The sequence below is a fragment of the Staurois parvus genome, unplaced genomic scaffold (assembly GCF_062004578.1).
Source record: "Staurois parvus isolate SC_StPar_1 unplaced genomic scaffold, SC_StPar_1.0 ptg002806l, whole genome shotgun sequence".
NCBI lineage: Eukaryota > Metazoa > Chordata > Amphibia > Anura > Ranidae > Staurois > Staurois parvus.
This window is the reverse complement of record NW_028320602.1, coordinates 41,110-59,644: the sequence shown is the minus strand read 5'-3', so window position 1 is coordinate 59,644 and position 18,535 is coordinate 41,110. Positions and strand designations below refer to the sequence as shown.

At 44.5% G+C, this 18,535-nt stretch overlaps 1 protein-coding gene across 1 annotated transcript in view; it reads right to left on the bottom strand.

The window, feature by feature from the left end:
- LOC149429098 (E3 ubiquitin-protein ligase MID2-like) overlaps nt 1–18,535 on the bottom strand; it is a 64,426-nt gene that overhangs the window by 18,327 nt on the left and 27,564 nt on the right. Inside the window, exon 3 of the mRNA XM_089666735.1 lies at nt 14,812–15,019. Coding sequence (XP_089522861.1) covers nt 14,812–15,019 — 208 coding nt within the window. The remainder of the gene's footprint in view (nt 1–14,811; nt 15,020–18,535) is intronic.

Here is an 18,535-nt window from a genome sequence, read left to right as displayed (position 1 = left end):
TTATAAATTTAGTCGCAGTGCAGTGAGTAAAATAAGTACAGTGGATATAAAAAGTCTACACACCTCTATTGAGATGTCAGGTTTCTGTGATGTAAAAAAATGAGACGAAGATAAATCATTTCAGAACTTTTTCCACCTTTACTGTGACTGATAAACTGTACAACTCAGATGAACAACAAACTGAAATCTTGTAGGTGGAGGGAAGTAAAAATAAAAAATCTAAACTAATCTGGTTGCATAAGTGTGCACACCCTTACACTAATCCTTTGTTGAAGCCCCTTTTGATGTGATTCCAGCACTCTTTTTGGGTATGAGTCTATCAGCATGGCACATCTTGACTTGGCAATATTTGCTCGCTCTTCTTTGCAAAAACACTCCAAATCTGTCATATCCTGTGCAGAGCCCTCTTCAGATCCCCCCACAGATTTTCCATCGGATTCAGGTCTGGGCTCTGGCTGGGCCATTCCAAAACTTCCATCTTCTTCTGATGAAGCCATTCCTTTGCTGATTTGGATGTATGCTTTGGGTTGTTGTCATGCTGAAAGATGAAGTTCCTCTTCATGTTCAGCTTTCTAGCAGAAGCCTGAATGTTTTGTGCTGATATTGACTGGTATTCAGATCTGTTCATAATTCCCTCTACCTTGACTAAGGCCCCAGTTCCAGCTGAAGAAAAATGAACTCAAAGCATGATGCTGCCACCACCATGCTTCACTGTGGGTATGATTAGGTCCTTCATTGGGTTGACATTCTGTCTCCATCATTTAAAATACACTTATGATAAAAATGTATAGAATCTGCGGCCAGGGGGCTTATTGGAATCCTAATAAGGGGGACACAGATCCTGCCCTCCCATGTGAATAAGTATGGGGTACATTGTACCCCTACTCATTCACCCAAAAAAATTTCAAAATAATAAAAACACAGAGACTGTTTTGAAAAGTACTTTCTTTAAAAAACAAACAAAAAAAACCCAAAGACAATCTCTTCGAGGTAGATCCAATATCAATCATGAACACTGTAGTTGTCCCACGGAAAAAAAAAAAAAAGCTCTGCACCTGACGCTGGCTCCTGTCATTTGATAGCTCTGCCACCTTCTGTTGTCTAACAGCTCTGCTACCTCCCGCCACTAAATAAACGGAATGGTGGGGCCACTTGGTGATGTCACATGTGGCCCCACCCCTTAGTTTATTTAGCGGCAGAAGGCGGTAAAGCGGTCAGATGGCAGGAGTCAGCATCAGGTCTAGAGCTCTTTTTTTTTTCTTTTTTTTTCCCCCCAGGACAGCAGCAGCAGTGTTCATTGTGATTGATGTGTGATATACTTTGGGGGACATTGTTTTTGATTTTTTTTAATAAAAGACTTGTCAAAAACTGTCTGTGTTTTTATTTTTGACACTTTTTTTGGTGAATAATTAGGCGTACAATGTACCCCACACTTAGTCACATTGGGGGGGGGGGGGGGGGTCTGGGTACACCCCTTATTAAAGGGAGATTCTATATTTTGATAAGCCCCCCGCCCGCAGACCTCCACAATCACCGCTCAGGGTTGTAGGAAAGAGACTTTTGTCCCTATCAACATGGAGCTTGCTCCCCCTCCCCCCACCATTCCTGACTTTTCAGGCTGCATGCTTGGATAGGGTCCTAAGGTATGGATTGGGGGGGAGACACCCCATGCTGTTTTGGTTGTTTTTAATTTTGCCATGGTGTCCCCCTTAAAATCCATACCAGACCCGAAGAGGCTGGAATGGATGGGGGGGGGGGGGAATGCTATTTTTTCCTCAATTTTTAATTGCTGGCAATTCTTCTTTTTATAGTCAGCTTTGAGTCATTCATTGTTAAGGATGCAGGGCTGGCTTGCCGCCTGCTCCTTAACAACCAGTTATTCCTTGGTTGGTAGGGAAGCTGGCAGCCGCGCGCTAAGGAAAAAAACACACTGGAAACCAGGGCTTAGCAGTGGTTTGCATTATTTAGGAGCCTTTTTCTGCCAGAAAATCGCTCCCCCCCCCATCCAAACCCCCCCCCCCCCCAAAAAAAATGGTTTTTTTTCTGTTTCTAGAAGCTTAAAAAATACCCCTAGACTAAAATAGTGTGAATGGACACATTGGCAGGTGCGGATTTCCCAATAGGCACTGTATAAATGTTCCTATGGGTGCCCTTCTTAAAGGGGAGCCCATCTGGAGGAGGGAGAGGGAGAAAGAAAATGAATGCCGCTTTCAGTGAAGTGCTGAGGGAAAGGTGGGTTCTGACTGAAAGGAAATCAGCGGCAGGATGGAAGGTGGTATATGACAGACATCACATCATCAGCACAGCAGCCAGGGCCAACTGTCAGTGAGACATGAACACACAGGCACAGGAGGACACTGAGGGAGGGATCCTCCATTCATCAAGTCTGCAGAGAATTCTCAGGCAAAAGATACACAGCAAAGTGTGTATGCCTTGCCCCAGCGCAATTCCCTGGTTGTTGCCCCTGATGAATTAGGCCCCTTTCACACTAGCGACCCACAGTGCAAGGGGGATATCTGCGGACCCTGATGTAAAGGGGAACTCTGATATCAGAGGAAACACTGCAGACCATGATGTAAAGGGGAACTCTGCTGACTGTGATGTAAGGGGGGCTCTGGTGACCAGAGACCCCCTTACATCACATTTTGCAGTGTCCACCCTTACAACAGAGTTCCCCTTTACATCAGGGTCCGCAGAGGTCCTCCTTGCACTGTAAGGGGGAACCCCTGCAGATTCTGATGTAAGGGGAACTCTGGTAAGTCTTGTGTAAGGGGGGGGGGCTCTGGTGACTAGAGACCCCCTTACATCAGAGTTCCCCTTTACACCACGTTCTGCAGTATCCATCCTTACAACAGAGTTCCCCTTTACATCAGGATCCGTAGAGGTCCCCCTTGCACTGTAAGGGGGACCCCTGCAGATTCTGATGTAAAGGAGAACTCTGGTAACTCTTGTGTAAGGGGTGACCAGAGACCCGCTTACATCAGAGTTCCCCTTTACATCATGTTCTATAGTGTCCACCGTTACAACAGAGTTCCCCTTTACATCAAGGTCCACAGAAGTCCCCCTTGCACTTTAAAGGGGAACCCCTGCAGATTCTGATGTAAGGGGAACTCTGGTAACTCTTGTGTAAGGGGGGGGGGGCTCTGGTGACTAGAGACACCCTTACACAAGAGTTCCCCTTTACATCACGTTCTGCAGTGTTCACCCTTACAACAGGATCCGTAGAGGTCCTCCTTTTGAGGGAGACCCCTGCAGATTCTGATGTAAAGGAGAACTCTGAGGACCCTGAAGTAAGAGGAACTCTGGGGACTCTTGTGTAAGGGGTGACCAGAGACCCCCTTACATCAGAGTTCACCTTAACACCACGTTCTGCAGTGTCCACCCTTACAACAGAGTTCCCCTTTACATCAAGATCCGTAGAGGTCCCCCTTGCGCTGTAAGGGGGACCCCTGCAGATTCTGATGTAAAGGAGAACTCTGAGGACTCTGAAGTAAGGGGAACTCTGGGGACTCTTGTGTAAGGGGTGACCAGAGACCCCCTTACATCAGAGTTCCCCTTTACATCACGTTCTACAGTGTCCACCCTAGCAACAGAGTTCCCCTTTACATCAAGGTCCACAGAAGTCCCCCTTGCACTTTAAGAGGGAACCCCTGCAGATTCTGATGTAAGGGGAACTCTGGTAACTCTTGTGTAAGAGTGGGGGGCTCTGGTGACTAGAGACACCCTTACACAAGAGTTCCCCTTTACATCACGTTCTGCAGTGTTCACCCTTACAACAGGATCTGTTCCGTAGAGGTCCTCCTTTTGAGGGGGACCCCTGCAGATTCTGATGTAAAGGAGAACTCTGAGGACTCTGAAGTAAGGGGAACTCTGGGGACTCCTGTGTAAGGGGTGACCAGAGACCCCCTTACATCAGAGTTCCCCTTTACATCACGTTCTACAGTGTCCACCCTTACAACAGAGTTCCCTTTTACATCAAGGTATACAGAAGTCCCCCTTGCACTGTAAGCGGGAACCCCTGCAGATTCTGATGTAAGGGGAACTCTGGTAACTCTTGTGTAAGGGGGGGCTCTGGTGACTAGAGACACCCTTACACAAGAGTTCCCCTTTACATCACGTTCTGCAGTGTCCACCCTTACAACAGGATCTGTAGAAGTCCCCCTTGCACTGTAAGGGGGAACCCTGCAGATTCTGATGTAAAAGAGAACTCTGACATAAGGGGAACTCTGGGGACTCTTGTGTAAGGGGTGACCTCCGTGACCCCCTTACATCACAGTCCACAGAGTTTCCCTTTACATCAAAGTCCACATTCCCCTTTACACATATAAAAATATTTATCTAAAAATATTTTATCAAGAAAGAAATGTCAGTCTTACCGTATTTTTTTTGGTGGGGGGGGGGGGGGGGCGTTTCAGAGTTCTCTGCCTATAGGCTTCAGAGATGGACATTGGGTAACACTATTTTCTTCTGGAGGCAGAAAACAAAAACGTTCAAAACTGCTGCTAAGAGTGTTTTTTTTTTTTTTTAGTGTGCATGAAGCCGTAAAACATTTTATACATTTTTGGAATTTTGGCCATGGTTCCAGGTTTCTTCACAGTAAGAGCTGTGAAAATGTGGAATAGACTCCCAGGGTTGGTTCTGACCAGCTCAGTGGATTGCTGTAGGAAAGTCCTGGATTCCTTCTTAGATACACAGAATATAACTGGATATAACATTTATAGGGAAAGTTGATCCAGGGAATATCCGATTGCCTCTCGGGGGACCAGGAAGGAATTTTTTTCCCAGCAGTAGGAAATTGGATCGTGCTTTGCTGGGTTATTTTTGCCTTCCTCTGGATCAACTGTGGGTGTAGGATTAGAACTTTATTTTTATGGTTGAACTGGATGGACTTTTGTCTTTTTTCAGCCAGACTAACTATGTAACTTTAAGAATTGCATTTCCCCGTTCCCTGAAAGGTTTGGAGACAAACTTTATATAATAAAATATACGATAACGAGACGCCCATCTTCCATGGTGACACCGTAACACACAGGTGTAATTTTTGGCGTACTTTACCAGGCCATTGCCTTTGACTCATTCTTTTGCCAAGAGCAAACGGGTGACCATTCAGAGCGTTCCTCTAAACTGCCATTTACAGTTGTGTTCAAAATAATAGCAGTGTGTTGAAAAAAGTGAATAAAGCTGAAAATCCTTCTAATAGCTTTTATTTCCATCCACACAAATGCATTGGGAACACGACACATTCTATTCCAAATCAAAACATGAAGAAAAATACATCAAATTTGTGTTGTTCCTCTAAAAAAATGGAAGAAACATGAATATTAGACGGTTCAAAAAAATCGCAGTGTTTGTATTCTTCTTTACAAACTCAAACATTCACTATATAAACTGAGAAATGTTTGAAGATTTTGCTTTCCTTTGAATGACTTCATGAATATTTGGTTGTAGTCGCACTGTTTCTGAGAACTGCTGTACATCTGTGTTGCATGGAGTCCCCCAACTTCTGGCCCCTGTGATCAGGTATTCCAGCCCAGGATGATTGGACCACATTCCACAGTTCTTCTCTATTTCTTGGTTTTGCCTCAGAAACGGCATTTTTGATGTCACCCCACAAGTTTTCTATTGGATGAAGATCCGGGGATTGGGCTGGCCACTCCATAACGTCCATCTTGTTGGTCTGGAACCAAGATGTTGCACGTTTACTGGTGTGTTTGGGGTCGATGTCTTGTTGGAACACCCATTTCAAGGGCATTTCCTCTTCAGCATAAGGCAGCATGACCTCTTCAAGTATTCTGATGTATTCAAACTGATCCATGATCCCTGGTATGCAATAAATAGGCCCAACACCGTAGTATGAGAAACATCCCCATATCATGATGCTTGCACCACCATGCTTCACTGTCTTCACAGTGTACTGTGGCTTGAATTCACTGTTTGGGGGTCGTCTGACGAACTGTCTCCGCCCACTAGACCCAAAAAGAACAATCTTACTTCCATCAGTCCACAAAATGTTGCGCCATTTCTCTTTAGGCCAGTCAAAGTGCTCTTTGGCAGATTGTAACCTCTTCAGCACACGTCTTTTTCCCAACAGTGAGACTTTGCGGGGGCTTCTTGCAGATAGCTTGGCTTCACATAGGCGTCTTCTAATTGTAACAGTCCTCACAGGGAACGTCACACCTTCTTTCATCTTCCTGGAGCTGATTGTTGGCTGAGTCCGCGCCATTGTGGCTATTCTTCTATCCATTCCAATGGTAGTTTTTCGCTTTCTTCCACGTCTTTCAGGTTTTGGTTGCCATTTTAAAGCATTTGCGATCATTTTAGCTGAGCAGCCAATCATTTTCTGCACATCTTTATATGTTTTCTCCTCTCCAATCAACTTTTTAATCAAGGTACGCTGTTCTTCTGAAAAATGTCTGGAACCACCCATTTTCCTCAGAATTTCAGAGAGAAATGCACTGTAACCAGCATGTCCAACATTTGCTGCCTTCCTTCCTTAAATAAGGGCAATAATTGCCACCTGTTGTTCAAAGAATGAATGACCTCACTAATAGAACTCCACACGGCTATTATTGTGAACACGCCCCTCAATGAGTGATTCAATGACACAGAATCAGCAGCATGCATGTCATGACTGTTGGGTCTGTTGGATTTCTATTACTCTACTACACCTGCTAGGAAATTATTTGCCATGTAGAAATATCATTTCCACCAAAACAGTGATTGATCCGGTTAGTGATGTCTGACTGCTAGTATTTTGAACACAACTGTACACAATCCAGACACCAGAACCCCTTTATCAGTGTCTCTCTGCGGCTCATCTGTACTAATGCAAATCAGTGTTAAAAATGCATTAACCGAGTGCTGCCTTTTGCAAAGGATTCTGGGTAATACGTCCACCTCCAGCAGGCATTTTTCCTTGTAAGTTTTTTTTTTTTTTTCTATGAACTCGGCAAAACAGATTTCTTTTGTACTGGAATTTAAACATTATGAACACCTCTGCAGCAAGGAGTGGGCTTTTTCACGCTTTGAGAGCCTGAAGTGCTATGTACCTTATTAAAAATGAATGTTCGAGGATGGCACGCTGCATGTTAAACAGACTGTGTGCGAGATTTTTTAAGCCGAGTCGACAGCATCATCGTAATCCGTGTTGTCAGGAACCGACTGACCACGTATAGTGGGAGCCCGTTGGTGGTGGGGGGGACAGGAGCCAGAATTACACGGGGCCATTAAAAGTTGTTATAACCGACTTAGACATTCCCTGTGAGCTCTGGATTAGGGGCAAGACGGCAAAAAGCTTTTGATATTCAGGTAAAAACAGGCATAGAGGCATCGTGTCAGGCTAGGTACTGTCAGGGCATACATACATTAAAAAAAAAACATTTTTTTTTAATGTATGTATGCCCAGGCACGTTTAAAGCCCAACTTCTGGATATTTTTTTTATTTCAAAGGTTTTAAAAATGAAAAAAAAAAACAACTCTGGCTACAAACTTCTTCTGTGGTTTTCACCCGCAGTACCTTTTTTCTGCCAAAAGATGTCCTCAGTGTTCAAGGTTAACTGATGCCCAACGTCCTTAAACCCAGAAGACTGAGGACATACTGTAAGTACAGTACTACAGCACCTTCTCTATGGCGTTGTCCCCCACAGTATCTGTTTTCTACCAAAAGATATCCTCAGTCTTCCAGCTTTAATGACTCCCAAAATCCTTCAACGCAGAAGACAGAGGACATACTGTAAGTGCAGTACTACAGCACCTTCTCTATGGTGTTGTCCCCCACAGTATCGGTTTGCTACCACAAGATATCCTCAGTCTTCCAGGTTTATTGACTCCCAAAATCCTTCAACCCAGAAGACTGGGAGGACATACTGTAAATGTATCACTACAGCACCTTCTCTATAGCATTGTCCCCCGCAGTACCTGTTTTCTGCCAAAAGATGTCCTCAGTGTTCAAGGTTAAATGATGCCCAAGGTCCTTAAACCCAGAAGACAGAGGACATACTGTAAGTGCAGTACTACAGCACCTTCTCTATGGTGTTGTCCCCCACAGTATCGGTTTTCTACCACAAGATATCCTCAGTCTCCCAGCTTTAATGACTCCCAAAATCCTTCAATGCAGAAGACTGAGGACATACTGTAAGTACATGGCCACAGCACCTGCCATATGGCTTTGTCCCTTGCAGTACCTTCCTTTTGCCACAGGAGGTCCCTAGTTTTCCAGGTTTAATGACACCCAACGTCCTTCAACCCAGAAGACTGTGGACATACTGTAAGTGCATCACTACAGAACCTTCTCTATGGCATTGTCCCCCCCAGAGTACCTGTTTTCTACCACAAGATATGCTCAGTCTTCCAGGTTTAATGACACCCAAAATCCTTCAACCCAGAAGACTGAGGACATACTATAAGTACATGACCACAGCACCTTCTCTATGGCATTGTCCCCTGCAGTATCTGTTTTCTACCACAAGATATCCTCAGTCTTCCAGCTTTAATGACTCCCAAAATCCTTCAACCCAGAAAACTGAAGACATACTGTAAGTGCAGCTCTATAGCATTGTCCCCCGCAGTACCTGTTTTCTGCCAAATGATATCCTCAGTCTTCCAGGTTTAATGACTCCCAAAATCCTTCAACCCAGAAGACTGAGGACATACTGTAAGTGCATCACTACAGCACCTTCTCTATGGCGTTGTCCCCCGCAGTATCTGTTTTCTACCACAAGATATCCTCAGTCTTCCAGCTTTAATGACTCCCAGAATCCTTCAACCCAGAAAACTGAAGACATACTGTAAGTGCAGCACTACAGCACCTTCTCTATGGCGTTGTCCCTTGCAGTACCTGTTTTCTACCAAAAGATATCCTCAGTCTTCCAGGTTTAATGACACCCATTGTCCTTCAACCCAGAAGACTGAGGCCATACTGTAAGTACATGGCCACAGCACCTGCCATATGGCTTTGTCCCTTGCAGTACCTTTCTTTTGCCACAAGAGGTCCCTAGTTTTCCATGTTTAATGACACCCAACATCCTTCAACCCAGAAGACTGAGGACATACTGTAAAAGTGCAGCACCTCCTCTCTGGCGTTGTCGCCTGCAGTACCTGTTTTCAACCACAAGATATCCTCGGTCTTCCAAGTTTAATGACACCCATTGTCCTTCAACCCAGAAGACTGAGGCCATACTGTAAGTACATGGCCACAGCACCTGCCATATGGCTTTGTCCCTTGCAGTACCTTCCTTTTGCCACAGGAGGTCCCTAGTTTTCCAGGTTTAATGACACCCAACGTCCTTCAACCCAGAAGACTGTGGACATACTGTAAGTGCATCACTACAGAACCTTCTCTATGGCATTGTCCCCCCCAGAGTACCTGTTTTCTACCACAAGATATGCTCAGTCTTCCAGGTTTAATGACACCCAAAATCCTTCAACCCAGAAGACTGAGGACATACTATAAGTACATGACCACAGCACCTTCTCTATGGCATTGTCCCCTGCAGTATCTGTTTTCTACCACAAGATATCCTCAGTCTTCCAGCTTTAATGACTCCCAAAATCCTTCAACCCAGAAAACTGAAGACATACTGTAAGTGCAGCTCTATAGCATTGTCCCCCGCAGTACCTGTTTTCTGCCAAATGATATCCTCAGTCTTCCAGGTTTAATGACTCCCAAAATCCTTCAACCCAGAAGACTGAGGACATACTGTAAGTGCATCACTACAGCACCTTCTCTATGGCGTTGTCCCCCGCAGTATCTGTTTTCTACCACAAGATATCCTCAGTCTTCCAGCTTTAATGACTCCCAGAATCCTTCAACCCAGAAAACTGAAGACATACTGTAAGTGCAGCACTACAGCACCTTCTCTATGGCGTTGTCCCTTGCAGTACCTGTTTTCTACCAAAAGATATCCTCAGTCTTCCAGGTTTAATGACACCCATTGTCCTTCAACCCAGAAGACTGAGGCCATACTGTAAGTACATGGCCACAGCACCTGCCATATGGCTTTGTCCCTTGCAGTACCTTTCTTTTGCCACAAGAGGTCCCTAGTTTTCCATGTTTAATGACACCCAACATCCTTCAACCCAGAAGACTGAGGACATACTGTAAAAGTGCAGCACCTCCTCTCTGGCGTTGTCGCCTGCAGTACCTGTTTTCAACCACAAGATATCCTCGGTCTTCCAAGTTTAATGACACCCATTGTCCTTCAACCCAGAAGACTGAGGACATACTATAAGTACATGACCACAGCACCTTCTCTATGGCGTTGTCCCCTGCAGTACCTGTTTTCTGCCAAAAGATATCCTCAGTCTTCCAGGTTTAATGACACCCAACGTCCTTCAAACCAGAAGGCTGAGGACATACTATAAGTACATGACCACAGCACCCACCATATGGCTTTGTTCCCTGCAGTACCTCTCTTCTGCCACAAGATGTTCTCAGTCTTGTATATTTAATGACACCCAATGTCCTTCAGCCCAGAAGACTGAGGACATACTGTAAGTATATGACCACAGCACCTTGCATTCCTTTTATTGTATTCTTGCAAGTCATCATGTCAGTGCCTCTCTCTACATCACTGAGGGTTCCCATTGCTAGCAGTAGATTCTAGGAGGACAATGAACCCTGTCGGTAAATTCCTGCGAAGTGGATAGGGCATACTCCCTACACCATATTTTTCTTTCCCCTGCTGCTTTTGCAAGTCAATTCCAGCTGTAAAGATTACAGCGGGGAATTGTTCTGAATTGCAACAAGCTGCTGCTGTGTAAAGCAGGGTTTCTTAACCAGGGTTCCATGGAATTCTAGGGTTTCTCCAGAGGTTGCTAAGGTTTCCTTGAGCAATGAGCAATTTATGCTTGTCAGATAAGTGCCCACTGACACCAATACTCTTTTTGGCTATTTGTAAGGGGAAATTATTCCCAATGGCCACAAATGAGAGGAGCATTCTTCCCACTGACCATCACACTGATGGATCATGAGTTGTAGATATAGTACATTTTAGCAGGGGTTCCAAGAGACCAGAAATATATTTCAAGGATTCCTCTGCATTGAAAAGGTTGAGAAAGGCTGCTCTAAAGCATGCTCAAAGGGGATACTCCAGAAATTTCTATGGGCTCTTTTAGGAGAGGACAGTGGCCAATGGATCTCCTGCTTACATTGACCATTAATGTAAGGGGTCCCTTCACCATAGACAACCAATGTGAGGGGCCATTTCTCTACTAGCCACCAATATATAAAGGGAATCCATCTCCACTGATGACCAATGTAAGAAGATTCGTTTCCACTGATCAAAAATGTACATGGGTACTTTTTCAATTACCACCAATGTAAGGAGCCATGTCTTTACTGACCACCAATATAAGGGGGTCCCTCTCCAGTGACCACTAATATAAGGGTGCCCTTCTTCACTGATCACCAATGTAAGGTGAAACTAATCCACTGATCAACAATGTCAGGGGACATTTTTACATTTACCACCCAAGTAAGGGGACACTTCTCCACTGATCACCAATGTATGGTGAAACTTAGCCACTGATCACCAATGTATGGTGAAACTTAGCCACCGATCACCAATGTAAAGGGACACTTCTCCACTGATCACCAATGTAAGGTGAAACTTATTCCCCCGATCACCAATGTAAGGTAACACTTTTCCACTAATCACCAATGTAAGGTGACACTTATCCACTGGTCACCAAAGCAAGGAGACAATTCTCCACTGATCACCAACGTATGGTGAAACTTCTTCAATGATAACCAATATAAGGGGACACTTATCCACTGGTCACCAATATAAGGAGACACTTCTACATTTACCACCCATGTAGGGGGACCCTTCTCTACTGGTCACCCATGTAGGGGGACCCTTCTCTACTGGTCACCCATGTAGGAGGACCCTTCTCTACTGGTCACCAATGTAGGAGGACCCTTTTCCACTGACCACCAATGTGGTGGGACAATTATCCAATGATCACTAATGTAAGCAGACACTTTTACATTTACCACTCATGTAAGGGGACCCTTCTATACTGATCACCATTGTAGGGGGACCCTTCTCTACTGATCACCAATATAGGGGAAAACTGATCCACTGATCACCAATGTAAGGTGAATCTTATCCACTGATCACCAATGTACGGGACATTTCTCTACTGATCACCAATGTAGTGTGACCCTTCTCCACTGATCAACAACGTAAGGAGGCGCTTCTACATTTACCACCCATGTAAAGGGACACTTCTACACTGGCCACCCACGTAGGAGGATCCATCTTCACTGACCAACAATGTGAGGGGCCACTCCTCCACAGACCACAAATGTAAGGCATCTGGAAAAGGTCAATTAAAAAAAAAAACCTAAAAGGAAATAGACTTGGGAGGAAGGGGAGATGTGGGTCCTCTTCAGTGCAAGTAAACAGAGAGTGGGTGCAAAATGCCTGCACAAGATCAGCAGCACAGATATGCAACAAACGATGACAAAAGGTGAAAATGAATATTGTATTCAAACCGAATGGCAACTGTTTAGAATACACGCTGCACATGGCAAAATAAATGCCATTTAGGGTTTAAACTTACTTTTAAATTGTCATAATTTCACAATTTTTTTTCTCATGCACAGATTGGGATTCTCCATAAAAAAAAAAAACTGAAACGGCAACATCTGTCAGTGCAGTCATATTTTCTCAAACATATGCTCATTGCTGAAACTAAAAATAGCCGTCATCAGCACCCACTCGGTATGGTAATGCTTATGTTTAAGAAAAAAAGACATCTGGACTGGAAAATGCAATGCCCTGGAATATCCCTTCCTTGCCTTGTGTATGTGAAACATACAGAACTATGTTAATGAATTAATAGTGAGAATCTGCGTACCGATAAACAGCCAAATCTCTTCCATTATCTTCTAATCAGATCTAATATTTAATGCTGCCGTTCAATCTGCTTATATTTTTCTCTCCCCATCATCATCCTAATAACATTTTAAAATAAAACCTTTCTATTTTCAGTACTTTATTTTGGACCCTGTGACATCATCACTGGGTTTCTGTGCTTCTCTATGAAATGCATGCAGATCATGGCTGGTGGGAGGGGCCGTCAGGGTTCTGTACATAGCTTCCTCAAAACATCACAGCACCCTGCCTCAGTATTCTTCTTAAACAGTCTTCAATCCTGATGCAAGCAGTGGGCTGGCTCTTGGGAGGAGTATTGCAAATATCAAAATGCCTTGTTGGTCATTCAGCTGGCCCTTCTCCATTGACCACCAATGTAAGGAGCTACTTTTTCACTGACTTGCATGGGTGATCAGTGCAGAAGGACATCCTTACACTGATAGTCAGTGCAGAAGTGTCTCCTTACATTGGGCGATCATTGGAGAAAGACACCCACTGGTAGAGTTTCTTTCTCTACTGACCACCAATGTAAGGGGAGCGATCTCCACTAAACCCCAATGCAATTGGACATTTCTCTCACTAACCACTATTTTAAGAAGTCCTTCTTCATGGACTACTAATATATGAGGCCCTTCTCTGCTTGCCACCAATGTTAGAAGACCCTTCTCCGGTGACTATCAATGAATGTAAAAAGACACCTCTCCAATGACATTCAGTGTAAGGGGAGCTTCTCCAATGATCACCAATATAAGAGACTTTCTCCACTGGTCAACAATATTAAGGGGATATTTCTCCACTACCCACCAATGTAAGGGAACACTTCTCCATTGACCTTCAGTGTAAGAGGAGACCTTCCTCCACTTGCCACCAATGTAAGAGGACACCTTCCTCCACTGGCCACCAGTGTAAGTGAACACTTCTCCATTGATCTTCAGTGTAAGAGGAGCTTCTCCACTGACCACCAATATAAGAGGACACCTTCCTACACTTGCCACCAATGTAAGAGGACACCTTCCTCCACTGGCCCCCAGTATAAGGGGACACTTCTCCATTGACCTTCAGTGTAAGAGGAGCTTCTCCACTGACCACCAATGTACGGGAACACTTCTCCATTGACCTTCAGTGTAAGAGGAGCTTCTCCACTGACCACCAATGTACGGGAACACTTCTCCATTGACCTTCAGTGTAAGAGGAGACCTTCCTCCACTTGCCACCAATGTAAGAGGACACCTTCCTCCACTGGCCACCAGTGTAAGTGAACACTTCTCCATTGATCTTCAGTGTAAGAGGAGCTTCTCCACTGACCACCAATATAAGAGGACACCTTCCTACACTTGCCACCAATGTAAGAGGACACCTTCCTCCACTGGCCCCCAGTATAAGGGGACACTTCTCCATTGACCTTCAGTGTAAGAGGAGCTTCTCCACTGACCACCAATGTAAGAGGACACCTTCCTCCACTGGCCACCACTGTAAGGCAACAGTTCTCCAATGACCTTCAGTGTAAGAGGAGCTTCTCCACTGACCACCAATGTAAGAGGACACCTTCCTCCACTGGCCACCACTGTAAGGCAACAGTTCTCCAATGACCTTCAGTATAAGAGGAGCTTCTCCACTGACCACCAATGTACAGGAACACTTCTCCACTGACCACCCTCCACTTCATCCTCATTCTTTCACACTCTACAACCCTACTGATCATACTTTGAATTGCAGTCATAATCATTTTATTGGGGTTCACTTTGACCTGAACACTATTTTAACGGTTCTTCCACAGTAAACTGGAGACATGTTACATTATATACTTCTTATAGAATTACTCAAGTGTGGCCAACAAGTCACGCTTCTCCATGTCATACTGGTTTACCTCTCTGATCATGACAGGTATAAGAAAGCTTCAAGGTCCCATGATACTGCCCAGTCCACTTACCAGGTAGAATTTCCAACTGCTACTTCCCAGTAATGACACCCACTGTCAATGAAGACATTCCCTGTTGCCCCGTAGCAGCCCGTCCCGCTGAACCGCTCAGGCGTGTGGCTCTTCTTCAGGGAGCTCTCTTCTTTCTCCATCTGCATTCCGTCATTTGATATCTTTAGCTTCTTGTGAGCAAATTTGGGGTCAAGTTTGAATGGCTGACCTAGAATTAGAAATGACATACAGAATCAGACTGAATGAATGGCGACACATAATATTCTACGTACTTTCTATATTCCTCTAACGTAATTATCCAAAACGTTTTTTCAGACAGATTTAATCATTTCATCTTTGTTTTAAGCTACCTGTGCCTTGTCTGTTAGAACTGAGCAGATATAAGAGACAACGCCTTGTTCCTTTGTATCAAATTATTTAATGTCTTTAATTAATCTAGTAAAGGTACCTGAAATATGACTTGGTATCAGCAGCTTTCGATCACTTGTACAGCAAAATGAGAGAGAGAGAGGGGGCAACACTGAGAACCAATCAGGTGTGCTCCATGGAAGGAATATGCTGACAGGAGGAGAGATCAGAGTAAGCATGGGATGGTCTCTTCAGTTTGCTGCTGCTCTTTCACTGTCCAGTCAAAGGTTGGTAGGTGGCGGGACTTGGAACCAATCTGGTGTGCTCCATGAAGGAACATGCTGATGGTAGGAGAGAGGAGAGTGAGCAAGGGATGGTCTCTTCAGTCTGCTGCTGCTCTTTCACTTTCCAGTTATAGGTTGGTGGGTGGAGGGAGGACCTTAACTGTAGGTGGTGTCCTTCTCCTGGCTGTGCTATGGGGAGGAGCAGTACAGGCTTGGAAATGGATGGACAGAAATACAAATACATCTGCTCAAAATACATACACTATTATTGCCAAAAGTATTGCACCCGCCCTCCAAATTATTGGATTCAGGTGCTCCAATCCCCTCCATGGACACAGGTGTATACAATCAAGCCCCTAGGCATGCAGACTGCTTCTACAAAAGAAAGAATGGGTCGCTCTCAGGAGCTCAGTGACTCCAAGCGTGGTCCCGTGATAGGTGGCCACCTGTGCAATAAGTCCATCCGTGACATTTCTTGGCTACTAAATATTCCACGTTCAACTGTTAGTGGGATTATAACAAAGTGGAAGCAACTGGGAACAACAGCAACTCAGCCACCAAGTGGTAGGTCACGTCACATGACAGGGCGGGGTCAGCGCATGCTGAAGCGCGCAGTGCGCAGAAGTCACCAACTGTCTGCAGAGTCAATAGCTAAAGACCTCCAAACTTGGTGTGGCCTTCAGATGAGCCCAACAACAGTGTGTAGAGAACTTCATGGAATGGGTTTCCATGGCCGAGCAGCTGCATCCAAGCCTTACATCAACAAGTGCAATGCAAAGCGGCGGATGCTGTGGTGTAAAGTACGCCGCCACTGGAATCTAGAGCAGTGGAGACGTGTTCTCTGTAGTGATCAATCATGCTTCTCTGTCTGAGTTGGTGGCTGCCAGGAGAACGGTACTTGCCTGACTGCATTGTGCCAAGTGCAAAGTTAGGGGGATTATGGTGTGGGGCTGCTTTTCAGGGATTGGGCTTGGCCCCCTAGTTCCAGGGAAGGGAACTCTTGAGGCGTCAGCCTACCAAGACATTTTGGACAATTTCATGCTTCCAACTTTGTGGGAACAGTTTGGGGATGGTCCCTTCCTGTTCCAACATCACAAGGTCCATAAAGACATGGAGGAGCCAGTTTGGGGTGGAGGAACTTGACTGGCCTGCACAGAGTCCTGACCTCAACCCCATAGAACACCTTTGGGTGAATTTGAGCGGAGACTGCGAGCCAGGCCTCCTCCCCCGACATCAGTGCCTGACCTGACAAATGTGCTTCTGGAAGAATGGTCCAACCTTCCCATAGACATCCTCCTAAACCTTGTGGATGGCCTTCCCAGAAGAGCTGAAGCTGTTATAGCTGCAAAGGGCGGAGCCAACTCAATACTGAACCCTATGGACTAAGACTGGGGGGCCATTAAAGGTCATGTGTGTGGAAAGGCCGGCAGACCAATACTTTTGGCAGTACAGTGTATGTGCAGTTTTGCCAGCCAGCATTGATGAAACGTGGCTGGGTCTTCCAACATGACAATGATCCCAAACATACCGCCCGGGCAACGAAGGAGTGGCTTCGTAAGAAGCATTTCAAGGTCCTGGAGTGGCCTAGCCAGTCTCCAGATCTCAACCCCATAGAAAACCTTTGGAGGGAGTTGAAAGTCCGTGTTGCCCAGCGACAGCCCCAAAACATCACTGCTCTAGAGGAGATCTGCATGGAGGATGGGCCAACATACCAGCAACAGTGTGTGCCAACCTTGTGAAGACTTACAGGAAACGTCTGACCTCTGTCATTGCCAACAAAGGATATATAACAAAGTATTGACATGAACTTTTCATATTGACCAAATACTTATTTTCCACCATAATTTGCAAATAAATTCTTTCCAAATCAGCCAATGTGATTGTCTGGATTTTTTTTCTCATTTTGTCTCTCATAGTTGAGGTCTTCCTATGATGCCAATTACAGGCCTCTCTCATCTTTGTAAGTGGGAGAACTTGTACAATTGGTGGCTGACTAAATACTTTTTTGCCCCACTGTAGCTACATTCATCCAGCTTGGACCAACATGACTATGTATATACCATACCTGGCCAAATGGTTAGCACTTCCACCTGGCAGTACTCGGGTCACTGGTTGGAATCCCAACCACGACACCACCTGCCTGGAGTTTCCATGTTCTCCCTGTGCCTGCGTGGGTTTCCTTCGAGAACTCCGGTTTCCTCCCACATTCCAAATGCAAGCTGGTAGGTTAATTGGATCCTGTCTAAATTGTCCCTAGTATGTGTATGTATAAATGTGAGTTAGGGACCTTAGATTGTACGCCCCTTGAGGGTTAGGGACTGATGTGAATGTACAATATACAGTATATGTAAAGCGTTGCATATATTGATGGCGCTATATCAGTACCTGAAATAAATAAATGATTGTAGTAGTCACCACTTGCTTCTTTCAGACGCCTGATGTCTCCTTAAAGAGAACCCATCACCAAAAAATGCATCACATTGGAGACTTTTTGTCCCCTATGTGATTAAAAAATAAAGTTTAGTGAAAAAAAAAAAAAAACATTTTAAACCGTATTAAACTAAAGTTAAATCCAAGCACTTAAAATTCACACCCAATTTTTAGAATGTTTCCCAGACGCGTAATTTTAAGGCTTGACATGTTGGGTATCTATTTACTTGGTGCAACTTCATCTTTTATTTACTTGGTGCAGCCTTATCTATTATATTTTACCAAAAAAATTGGTAAAATATTGCATTTGTGTACCTTAAAATTTAGTGAATTTTTTTTACTGAAATTTGAATTTTATAAACTGTTGCAGCAATATAACATTTCACAGGCACAAGCAATTTTAAGGCTTGGCATGTTGGGTATCTATTTACTTGCTGCAACCTCATCTTTTATATTTTACCAAAATTGGGTAGAAGTTTACGTTTGTGTACCCTAACATTTTTGTGTATTTTTCATAGAAATTTTGCATTTTATAATCCATTGCGCTAATACAATGTTTCACAGGCGCACGCATGCTGGGTATGTATTTACTCTTTTTTCAGTTTACAAATCCACGGGTAAAATATTGCATTGGTGTACCCCAGAATTAACGTAAGTTAATT